This window comes from Macaca thibetana, chromosome 13 (assembly GCF_024542745.1).
Source record: "Macaca thibetana thibetana isolate TM-01 chromosome 13, ASM2454274v1, whole genome shotgun sequence".
In the NCBI taxonomy this organism is placed as follows: Eukaryota; Metazoa; Chordata; class Mammalia; order Primates; family Cercopithecidae; genus Macaca; species Macaca thibetana.
The window spans coordinates 62,847,748-62,859,272 of record NC_065590.1 but is presented as its reverse complement, the minus strand read 5'-3'; the positions used below and the strand labels follow the sequence as shown (position 1 = coordinate 62,859,272).

The 11,525-nt window shown below is 43.5% G+C and overlaps 1 protein-coding gene across 2 annotated transcripts in view; it reads left to right on the top strand.

Annotated features, from left to right (window-relative positions):
• The first annotated feature begins 300 nt into the window (after positions 1 to 300).
• Positions 301 to 11,525, top strand: part of SLC3A1 (solute carrier family 3 member 1) — a 55,641-nt gene continuing 44,416 nt past the window's right edge. Inside the window, exons 1-4 of one of the 2 annotated variants that reach the window (XM_050754106.1) lie at positions 301 to 821; positions 5,708 to 5,887; positions 6,473 to 6,627; positions 11,088 to 11,213. In XM_050754106.1, coding sequence (XP_050610063.1) covers positions 392 to 821; positions 5,708 to 5,887; positions 6,473 to 6,627; positions 11,088 to 11,213 — 891 coding nt within the window. In that variant the 5' untranslated portion in view covers positions 301 to 391. The remainder of the gene's footprint in view (positions 822 to 5,707; positions 5,888 to 6,472; positions 6,628 to 11,087; positions 11,214 to 11,525) is intronic. The other variant, XM_050754105.1, reaches the window with a different exon arrangement.

The window sequence follows — 11,525 nt, the reverse complement described above, 5'->3', positions numbered from 1 at the left end:
CTCCCGGGTTCAAGCAATTCTCCTGCCTCAGCCTCCCAAGTAGCTGGGATTACAGGCATGCGCCACCATGCCCGGCTGTTTTGTACCTTTAGTAGAGCCGGGGTTTGGCCATGTTGGCCAGGCTAGTCTCCAACTCCTGCCCTCGGGTGATCTGCCCACCTCAGCCTCCCAAAGTGCTGGGATTACAGGCGTGAACCACCATGCCCGTCCCGAGATTTTTTTTTTTTTTAAACCTTTGTACTTTTTACCCTTTCTTCCTTGGCTGGACTTTGTCCAGCCAGGTTTATTTATAAACCACACAAAGTTCATTAACAAGACCAAGCATTCAGGAAGCCACTCTTCTACCTCCCTTACTGGAGTAAGGCACTCTGAAGGCATAAGTCAGTGAGACATGGCTGAAGATAAAAGCAAGAGAGACTCCATCGGGATGAATATGAAGGGATGCCAGACAAACAACGGGTTTGTCCATAATGAAGACATTCTGGAGCAGACCCCGGATACAGGTAGCTCAGCAGACAACCTGCAGCACAGCACCACGAGCATCCTTGGCTCCCAGGAGCCGGACTTCAAGGGCGTCCAGCCCTATGCGGGGATGCCCAAGGAGGTTCTTTTCCAGTTCTCTGGCCAGGCCCGCTACCGCATACCCCGGGAGATCCTCTTCTGGCTCGCCGTGGCTTCTGTCCTGGTGCTCATCGCGGCCACCGTAGCCATCATTGTCCTCTCTCCAAAGTGCCTAGACTGGTGGCAGGAGGGGCCCATGTACCAGATCTACCCGAGGTCTTTCAAGGACAGTAACAAGGATGGGAACGGAGATCTGAAAGGTACATGCCCAGAGATTGTTCAGGGTGGGTGCCAGGAAAGATGGGTTTATGGTTCTTTCATTCCTCGGAACCAAATTATGCCTGGGTTGTTCAGTAAGCACATTCCATTATGAATGGTCATGCCAAGTTGCTCCTTGTTTATGATATTCTTAGAAAATCACTCAGCAGAAGCCAGCAGTTCTTTTACTAGCTGAAAGGCTATTTGCTGAAGGCCTTTGAGCCAAATGAGTTGTTTAATTTATTGCCCACTAAGTACATATAGTTGTTCAGTCATCAATTCTAACTTCTTACATAGAGCAGCCTTCTTTCTAAAATCTATGTCCTGTTTCTGGGAACTTTATAGTTGAATATGTCAGGGTGGCAGTTGGGAATTGCTTTCCCAGTATACGATGTGGCTAGTTTGGCTGTGTGGCTGGGAGTTTATTAGTGAATAGAGCATAAATAATATTTTTTTAAAAAATCAAGTTATATCTGTAAAAAGTACAGGCTGAGTCTTAAAGTTTAAATTCTAAAAAAGGGAAGGAAAGGAGAAAAGGTGTAGCAGTATGCATTCGTCATTACTTGAATTAAAGATTGTTTAAAACCATGTCCATATTAGTATGAAACTGAAGTAAAGAATTAACCAGGGGTAGTGGTACATGACTGTAGTTGCAGCTACTTGGCAGGCTGAGGTGGAAGGATTGCTTGAGTCTAGGACCTTTCAGCCAGCCAGCTTAGGCAACATAGGAAGACCCTATCTCCAAAAAAAAAAAAAAAAAGTGAAAAATTATTTTTTAAAAAAGCTAAGTTAATAATTTCTTGGGGGGGGGTTATATATAAAACATCCTTACAATACATTGCTCAAACCAGAACATACCTAAGGGTAAAATTATGCCAGATGGCAGGCATACACTGGGAACTTCTGAGCAAATTGGTTAGTATGGTCACTCTAGTTCAAGGCAACAATACGAAACAAATTAGGAAACTAACAAACTAATGTTTTACAATGATAATTGGTTTGAAGAAAACAAAACAGGATGATATGAATGGGGAAAGTAGAAATGGGCTTAATGTATCTTTAAAATGTTACAAATGAACTCTTGAAACCTGCAACTTTCCTTAATCACTAGTAGAAGGATTTTCTTTTTCACACTGGTCTCATTCTCTCTCTCTCTCTCTCTCTCTCTCTCGCGCTCTCTCTCTCTCTCTCTCTCTCTCTCTCTCTCTCTCTCTCTCTCTCTCTTGAGACAGAGTTTCACTCTTGTTGTCCAGGCTGGAGTGCAATAGCATGATCTCAGCTCACTGCAACCTCCGTCTCCTGGGTTCAAGCAATACTCCTGGCTCAGCCTCCTGAGTAGCTGGGATTACAGGCATGCACCACCATGCCTGGCTAATTTTGTATTTTTAATAGAGACGAGGGTTCTCTATGTTGGTCAGGCTGGTCTCGAACTCCTGACCTCAGGTGATTTGCCTGCCTCAGCCTCCCAAAGTTCTGGAATTACAGACGTGAGTCACCGCATCCGGCTGTATCATTCTCTTTTAAAAAATTGTCCTGCATTGTCACTCATTGAAGAAGAGTGTATCCATCCTTCACGGTGCAGCTCAAACCCATTGCCTTCATTACTCTTTCTTTAGCCTCCCTAATCAGACCATGGGCTCCCCACCCCAGACTCTTTGGCTTTGGATGTGTTTCTAGCATCCTTTAATCCTGCCTTGAATGACTCCCTTTCCCCGACACATGACCTATTACCTGCTGCCTTTTGCACACAGCAAAAGCAATGTTCTGACTGAATAGACCTAAAGCCCTAAATCCAGAGATACACTTACCACTTCCTGGCCCTGCCTTCCTAATAATCTCCTTCTAGATAGGTCCAACATTCCTATAAACATGGTGGTTTCCCTTTTTTTTTTTTTTTTTTTTTTTGAGACGGAGTCTGGCTCTGTCGCCCAGGCTGGAGTGCAGTGGCCGGATCTCAGCTCACTGCAAGCTCCGCCTCCCGGGTTTTTCACGCCATTCTCCTGCCTCAGCCTCCCGAGTAGCTGGGACTACAGGCGCCCGCCATGTCACCCGGCTAGTTTTTTGTATTTTTTTTAGTAGAGACGGGGTTTCAACGTGTTAGCCAGGATGGTCTCGATCTCCTGACCTCGTGATCCGCCCATCTCGGCCTCCCAAAGTGCTGGGATTACAGGCTTGAGCCACCGCGCCCGGCCAACACGGTGGTTTCTAATCAGCTCTGACGTTTGCCATTTCCAATACCTGTTCTTGGAGAAATGTTTTACTTCCTGCAATCCATAGGCATTTGTCTTTGAGGTTGAGAGGATTTCGTTGTTGTTATGATGAAGATCCCATTCCAGTTTTGAGTCTGGTTTTACTGATTGCCCTCTCTCCCCCTAAAGTGTGGGGTGGGATCCCTTGTTTACTTTCTCTCTCTAGCCACTTTGTTTTCATCCTCATGTTCCTTTGTGCCTCATCATAAGATACATTGTGTTGCTGTGCTGGCTGAGATCAAAACTCTTTTGTTGCCTGTTGAGTCCCAGCTACTCGGGAGACTGAGGCAGGAGAATGGCATGAACCCGGGAGGCAGAGGTTGCAGTGAGCAGAGATTGCACCATTGCACTCCAGCCTGAGCGACAGAGCGAGACTCCGTTTCAAAAAAAAAAAAGCAGCCTGTTACAGGGGAAGAGCCCAGATCCTAGGTGTGGAATGACTGTGCTTTGGAATTAGTGACCTTCAGCCTGCTGTGTGGCCTTTGACAGTTTGATTCTAGGAAGCCACATCAGGATTATACAGAAAGTTACTGGAGATTGAATACTAGACTCAAGTTGCTGAATATGCATTTAGGACTCTGAACTAGAAGGAGAAAACACATTATCTGCTCATTATCCTACAAAGTTCCAAATACAAAGTTTCATTTCCACATGTCTTCTCAGCTAAGCCTAAAATTCTCTTCTGTATAAATTCCTGGCTTCCTATATAAGTGAATAAGGGAAACAGGCCAAATGTGGCAAGTTCAAAGGCAGTCTGAGAGTGGAAACAAAGACTCCTCAAATACTGGCACAGACTTACCTTCCGTGTTGCGGTTACACTCCTCCTCAGACCCCGGGCGCTGACAACATTTATCACCTTTTAAAATTAATTGATATATTTACTTATTTATTTATATTTATTATTATTATTATTATTTGAGATGGAGTCTCACTCTGTCACCCAGGCTGGAGTGCAGTGGCATAATCTCACCTCACCGCAACCTCTGCCTCCCACGTTCAAGCAATTCTCCTGTCTCAGCCTCCCAGGTAGCTAGGATTACAGGCATGCACCACCGTCCCCAGCTAATTTTTGTATTTTTTAGTTGGGATAGGGTTTCACCATGTTGGTCAGGCTGGTCTTGAACTCTTGACCTCAAGTGATCCACCTGTCTCAGCCTCCCTAAGTGTTGGAATTACAGGTATGAGCCACTGTGTCCAGCCTTCTCACCCTTTTTTAGACATGCCCTGTCTATGCTTGCTCCCTTCTTTCCTTTGCTGTGCCTGGAAGCCCTTCACTCTGATCCCTCTTGCCCGCACCATCCTGGGCCTTGTCTGTCCTTACCCTCAGGGGTCATCAGCTTCCTCTGCCCCTGGGGGCCAGGGGCTAATGCCCTGATGCCCTTAAAGCACTTTCTGCAGCACTTCCTTAGCTCTTCTCCAGTCTCGTCGTCATGCCACCCCTGCCTGCAGACGCTTCCGAGACCAACACCACCCAAAAGAAACACAATGGGAGTCACATAAGAAATTGTAAATTCTGTAGTAGCCACATTAAGAAAAGGAAAAAAGAAGCAGGTGAAATTGATTTTAATATGTTCTGTTTAATCCAATGTATCATTTCAACACATAATCAGTATAAAAATATATACATATTATTATTATTATTTTTTATTTGAAGACAGGGTTTTATCATGTTACCCAGACTGGTCTCGAATACCTGAGCTCAAGCAATCTGCCCACCATGGCCTCCCAAAGTGCTGGGATTACAGGCATGCGCCACCATGCCCGGCCCAGTATAAAAATATTAATGAGATTTTTACATTCTTTCTTTTTGTACAGGGTCTTCAAAATCCAATACATGTTGTTCCCTTACAGCACAGCTCAATTCCAACCAGCCACGCTGCCCGTGCTCAGTAGCCACATGTGGCACCTGGCTGTTAGAACAGCGCAGTGTAGACCACGTGACCGATGGGGCCATGTGTTACTCTGCTCTGTTCCTTGACACTTAGCTCAGCAGCTGGCATAGATTAGCTGCTCAAAAACTATGTGTAGAATAAATGAACAATACCATAGTCTTGGTTTTAAATATAAAATAATGAGTAAGTCACAGATTTTTGTTAATGCTATGTTAAATATTATCGATTACTGCTAGGTAACTAATTTGATTTTTTCTTTTCTTTTCTTTTTTTCTTTTTTTGAGAAAGGGTCTTGCTCTGTCGCCCAGGCTGGAGTGCAGCGACACGATCTTGGGTCCTTGTAGCCTCCACCTTCCGGGTTCAAGTGATCCTCCTGCCTCAGCCTCCCAGGTAGCTGGGATCACAGGCATGTGCCACCACGCCCAGCTAATTTTTGTATTTTTAGTAGAGACAGGGTTTTGCCGTGTTGGCCAGGCTAGTCTTGAACTCCTGACCTTAGATATCCTCCCTCCTTGGCCTCCCAAAGTGCTGGGATTACAGGTATGAACCACGACACCCGGCCTAATTTGATGTTGTTGTTTTTTTATAGAGCTAGATCTTCCTATTTGAATTATACTCAAATTCAACAAAATTCTATGTATTTTTGCCTTCATGTAAATATTTCCATCTTAGGCATATTTGTTATATTTTTTGTCCTTTAACTAAAACAAAGTAGGATTTGTTCATGACTTTGACTTTTTTCTTCAGGTATTCAAGATAAACTGGACTACATCACAGCTTTAAATGTAAAAACTGTTTGGATTACTTCATTTTATAAGTCATCCCTTAAAGATTTCAGATATGGTGTTGAAGACTTCCGGCAAGTCGATTCCATTTTTGGAACGATGGAAGATTTTGAGAATCTGGTTGCAGCCATACATGATAAAGGTAAGTTGAATGGAAAGTGGGCAGCATGGGGGTGAGGGTTGAGAGAAGCACTTTTTCAAATGTTTACTTAAAGCGTTTCTTCCCTTTAACTGTCGTGTACTATTTCTTTCCCTCCCTCCCTCCCTCCCCCTTCCTTTCTTCCTTCCTTCCTTCCCTCCCTCCCTCCCTCCTTCCTTCCTTCCTTCCTTCCTTCCTTCCTTCCTTCCTTCCTTCCTTCCTTCCTTCCTTCCTTCCTTCCTTCTCTTTCTCTTTCTTCCTTCCCTTCCCTTTCCTTTTTTCCTTTCTCCTTTCCCTTTCCTTTTTCCTTCCCTATCTCCTTTCTGCCCCCCCCCACTCCTTTCCCTTCTTTTTTTTTTTTTTTTTTTTTTTTTTTTTCCAGACAGGGTCTTGCTCTGTCTGCCAGGCTGGAGTGCAGTGGCGTAATCATGGCTCACTTCAGCCTCCACCTCCTGGGCTCAAGCAGTCCTCCCACCTTAGCCTCCCAATGTATTAGGGTTACAGGCGTGAGCCACTGCTGTGCCTGGCCTGTCATATGTTATTCTAATACAACTTTTCCTAGCATTTGAAATTTTTTTTACTCATTAGGTTTAAAATTAATCATCGATTTCATACCAAACCACACCAGTGATAAACATACTTGGTTTCAATTGAGTCGGACACGGACAGGAAAATATACTGATTATTATATCTGGCATGACTGTACCCATGAAAATGGCACAACTGTTCCACCCAACAACTGGGTAAGTATCAACCTGTCTGATTTACAAAGCGGTAAAAGGCAGATATGCAGTGATTGAACTGGTTTAGTAAAACCCTTTTGAGGAAAAAATTAATGAATATAGTTTATGGGAAGGGGGAAGTTTCTGAAAGAAATAGACGTAAGGCTTCCAGTTATTATTTACCCAGACCTCCAATTATTATTTAGGTTTCTGATTTCATCATAGAGGTGATGTGTTCTAGCAAATTCAAACCTATATTCTCTCCTTCCACTCTTGCTTCACTTCCTACCTGATCCAACTTGGATTCCATGTCCCATTAGTTTGATAACCATGTTTCTACTATCCATACCCCTTTGCTTATTTATTTATTTTTTCTTGAGATGGAGTTTTGCTCTTGTCCCCCAGGCTGGAGTGCAATGGCACGATCTTGGCTCACTGCAACCTCTGCCTCCTGGGTTTAAGCAATTCTCCTGCCTCAGCCTCACCAGTAGCTATGATTACAGGTGCATGTCACCATACTCGGCTAATTTTTGTATTTTTAGTAGAGGTGGGGTTTCACCATGTTGGCCAGTCTGGTCTTGAACTCCTGACCTTAGGTGATCTGCCCACCTCAGCCTCCCAAAGTGCTGGGATTACAGGTGTGAGCCACTGCGCCCCTCCCCCTTTGCCTTTCTGACTTTTTGTCTCCTCTGACAAAACCCTAGCCATGAATGAACCCAATTATCTACTTTCTTTTTGCCTAAATCCTGGTAGTTGAGTCTCTGGAGATATCACACCTTCATTGTCCCCACCTGAACTGAGCCATCCAATCTTCTTGGGAATTTTGCTAATTCCAACTGATCAACTTTCCTTCCCTCCGTCTTTTCAAACATCGTATTTGCCTCTGCCCCGATCACTCTCAGCAGCAAACTCGACTTCACAGAGAAAACAGAGGCCATCAAGCCTGCCTGCCCCATTCCCAACCTCTTCCTACTCACTCCTTTTACAACAGAGGCCACATCCCTCCTTTCTGGGGTGACCAGATTTAGCAAATAAAAATTCAGAATGCCCAGTTAAATCTGAATTTTGGATAAGCAGTGCATAAATAGGTTTTTAGTGTGGACCATACCTTCTTTTTTATTTTTGTTTTTCAGAGACAGGGTCTTGCTCTGTCTCCCAGGCTGGAGTGCAGTGGCTTGATCATGGCTCACTGCAGTCTTTGCCTCCTGGGCTCAAGCAATCCTCCCAGCTCTGCCTCCCAAGTAGCTGGGACCACAGGTGTGTGCCACCATGCCCAGCTAGTATTTTATTTTTTTGTAAAGAGAGGGCTTCACTATGTTGTCCAGGCTGGTCTTGAACTCTTGGGCTCAAGTGATCCTCCTGCTTCGGTCTCTCAAACGGCCGGGATTACAGGTGTAAGCCACTGTGCCTGGCCGCATGAGTCATGCTTATACTCAACAATATGTGTTGTTGATCTGAATTCAGATGTGACTGGGCATCCTGCACTTCATCTGGCAGCTCTGCTTCTGTCCCAGGCCAGAGCTTCCCCTTGCTCGGGTTTGTGTTCTCTCCTGCCTTTATTCTGGATCATCCCTTCCTCCTTCAGTCCTCCTTCTCTCTTCTGGACCTTCTCCATAAATATTTAAACGTCAACTTTTAGGTGACCCAAGGACACTCAGAATTGACACATTTCCAGGCCGACTTTGTGATGTGTGATCTTCTCCCTACCTTTCGTCTCCAGGTTCAGTGAATGGTACCACCATGCAGCCTGAGGAACAGGCTGTCAGCAAGCCCTGGCAGTTTCACCTCTTTAATCTTTTCCTCCAGTTCACTGACTTGTTGAAATTGCAATGACATTAGCAAACATTTACAAAATACTAACTCTGTTCCAGGCTCTGTGCTAAGTGTTTTATATTCATTAATTTAGTTAATCCACTCTATAATCCTATGAGTCAGGTGTAATTCCTGTTTTGCAGATAGGCAGACTGAGGTTATTCAGCTAATAAATGACAGGGCTAACGATGGGATCTAGTCATTCCAGCTCCACAGTCTGCTTTTAAAAATTGCTGCTATGCTCAAACCGTATCACTTCTTGCTTATAGAATGGTCACAGCTGCCTTTTTTGTATCTAGTTTTTCCATTGCTTTGTTAGTTGTTCACTATAGTCAGGGTTGCATTTTCTAATGTAATAGTTAATATGTTCAAAAATACGTATCTGTATATGATGGATAAAAACCTTGTAGTATAAAGACTTCGACTCTAAAAAAATTATTTTTTAGTTTCTTCTATTTTGAACTTTATGAAAAGTATCACGCTAGGTATAGTCTTCTGTAACTAACTTTTTCACAATTTATTCATGTAGCTTCAGGTAGCTCATATATTTTCATTGTTGTATATTTCACTGTATGAACAATCCATAGTTTACTTACCCACTCTTCAGTTGATGGGAAGTTGGGCTACTTCCAGTTTTGTTTTGGTTATTTTTTAATGAACGATGTTACTATGAACACTCCCATTAATCTATCTTGGGGTACATGTGCAAGGTCTTCTTTTTTCTTTTTTTGAGATGGAGTCTTGCTCTGTCACCCAGGCTGGAGTGCAGTGGCGTGATCTTGGCTCACTGCAACCTCTGCCTCCCCAGTTCAAGCGATTCTCCTGCCTCAGCCTCCCAAGTATCTGGGACTACAGGCACCCATCACCACGTCCGCCTAATTTTTGTATCTTTAGTAGAGATAGGGTTTCGCCATATTGTCCAGGCAGGTCTTGAACTCCTGACCTTGTGATCTGCCCACCTCGGCCTCCCAAAGTGCTAGGATTACAGGCGTGAGCCACCGCGCCCAACCAAAGGCTTCTTTAAGGTAAATAACTAGGAGTAAAATTGCTGTGCAGGATGTTGCATGCTCAGCTCTGCAGGATAGTGTCAAATTAATTATCAAAATGGTTGTACCAATTTATATCCCCCACAGAAGTATTAAAAAAATACATGTTCTCATTAATTCCTGGTATTGCCCAACTTTGTAATATTTATTTAAAAATTATTATTATCATTATTTTGTGTCAGGGTCTCACTCTGTTGCCCAGGCTGGAGCGTAGTGGCTCAATCATAGCTTACGGCAGCCTCGAGCTCCCGGGCTCAAGCATTCCTCACTGCCTCAGCCTCCTTAGTAGCTGGACCACAGGCACGCATCATCATGCCTGGCTGAGTTTTTTAATTTTTTTTGTAAATATGGGGTCTCACTATGTTGCCCAAGCTGGTCTTGAACTTCTGGCCTCAAGCAGTCCTCCCGCTTCAGCCTCTCAAAATGCTGTGATTACTGGCATGAGCTACCATGCCCAGCCCCGACTTAAAACAATATGGCATTGAGATCTTAATTTTATATTTATTTAATTACTAATGATGTGTCTAATTCTTAATACAGTAATTATCTAATTCCTAATGATGTTGAACATCTTTTCCTACATTTATTCACTTGAGTGTCTATTTCTGCGAAGCACCTGTTTATGGTTTTTTTCCCCTACTTTCTTTTGGATTATTTATCCCTTTGAAATTGCTTTCTTCAGTTCTTTTTGTATTCTGGATACTGATCTTTTATTGATCATGTACACTAAAAATCTCCTGCCCTGGTTGTGTCCAGGCGGGCTGTGTGTTGAACTGGAAGGGGCGCATGTCCTTGAAAGGCAGCAGCTGCTACTCAGCATCTGCCTCTTGTTGCCATGGACATGTGGACCCAGCATAACTACGTCTTCCAACTCAAAAAGATTTATGTGAAACCTCTCAGTTTTTAAATGTTTTCCAGATGTTCTCTTTAACATGAAATGGACAAAAGGCCTAGGACAGAGCCCCATGAAGCTCTCACATTCAGGGGCCCCCCGCGTTGACTTAAGGAGTGGTCAGAGATGTGGGAGGGCAGCTGGGAGAGTCACGCCTTGGGGCCATACATGTGAGCATTTCCAGACAGAGGAGACCAGTGACAGAGTCAACTATTGCTGAGTACCAACACTTGAAGTTGCTTTTTATTCTTGGAGACTGGTAGAGATTTTAAGTGAAGGATTCTAATACTTTTCTGGGGATACAATTTAAATATTCAGTCTATCTGGACTCAAGCTCCAAGATGAGCAGAATGTGTCTTTCTTCCAAATTGACTACCATTTTGCTTCTCTTCACAAACAAGAGTTCAGACCCTGTACAGAAGATTCAAGAAAATACATTATTAATGTCTGTTCCTTAAGTTGACCTTGTCTTGGATTTGAGAGCGCTGGTTTGCTGTTGCAGTTGTTACAAACGGCCTCTACTATAAAAATACATTGCAACTCTGTTTGTTCGGCATTAGGCCAACGGGGTGGGGAGTATTTGGAGGGGTTACTTTAACCTGCTGCTGTCCATAGAGGAAAACTCTCAGGATTTACATACTCTGCCTGCAAAGGATCAGGGAGGACAGTGATCTTTATTTGCTGGCAATACCATTATGTGTAACTGATGTGCTGTTTTCTTTGTTTGCCAGTTAAGTGTATATGGAAACTCCAGTTGGCACTTTGATGAAGTGCGAAACCAGTGTTATTTTCACCAGTTTATGAAAGAGCAACCTGATTTAAATTTCCGCAATCCTGATGTTCAAGAAGAAATAAAAGTGAGTATAGATACCCACACAGACTTCTCCATTAATGGAAGTTTAGGTAGTTATTAAAACACTTTATATTGCACAGTAATTGTGTAGGCAAATCAAGCCTTTAGTTATTTGAAATACTCTATAGTTATTTGAAACACTTTATATTCCACAATAATTGTGTAGACAAAAATCAAGCCTTAATTAAATCCAGGATTCAGCTGTCTGGTGCAAATGTAGACTCTCAGACGTGTTTGTGGCTCCTTCCTTCATCTAACCCAGAGTACCCTAAATGGAAGGAGTCAGAAACACCTGCCACCCGAGCTCCAAGTTGCC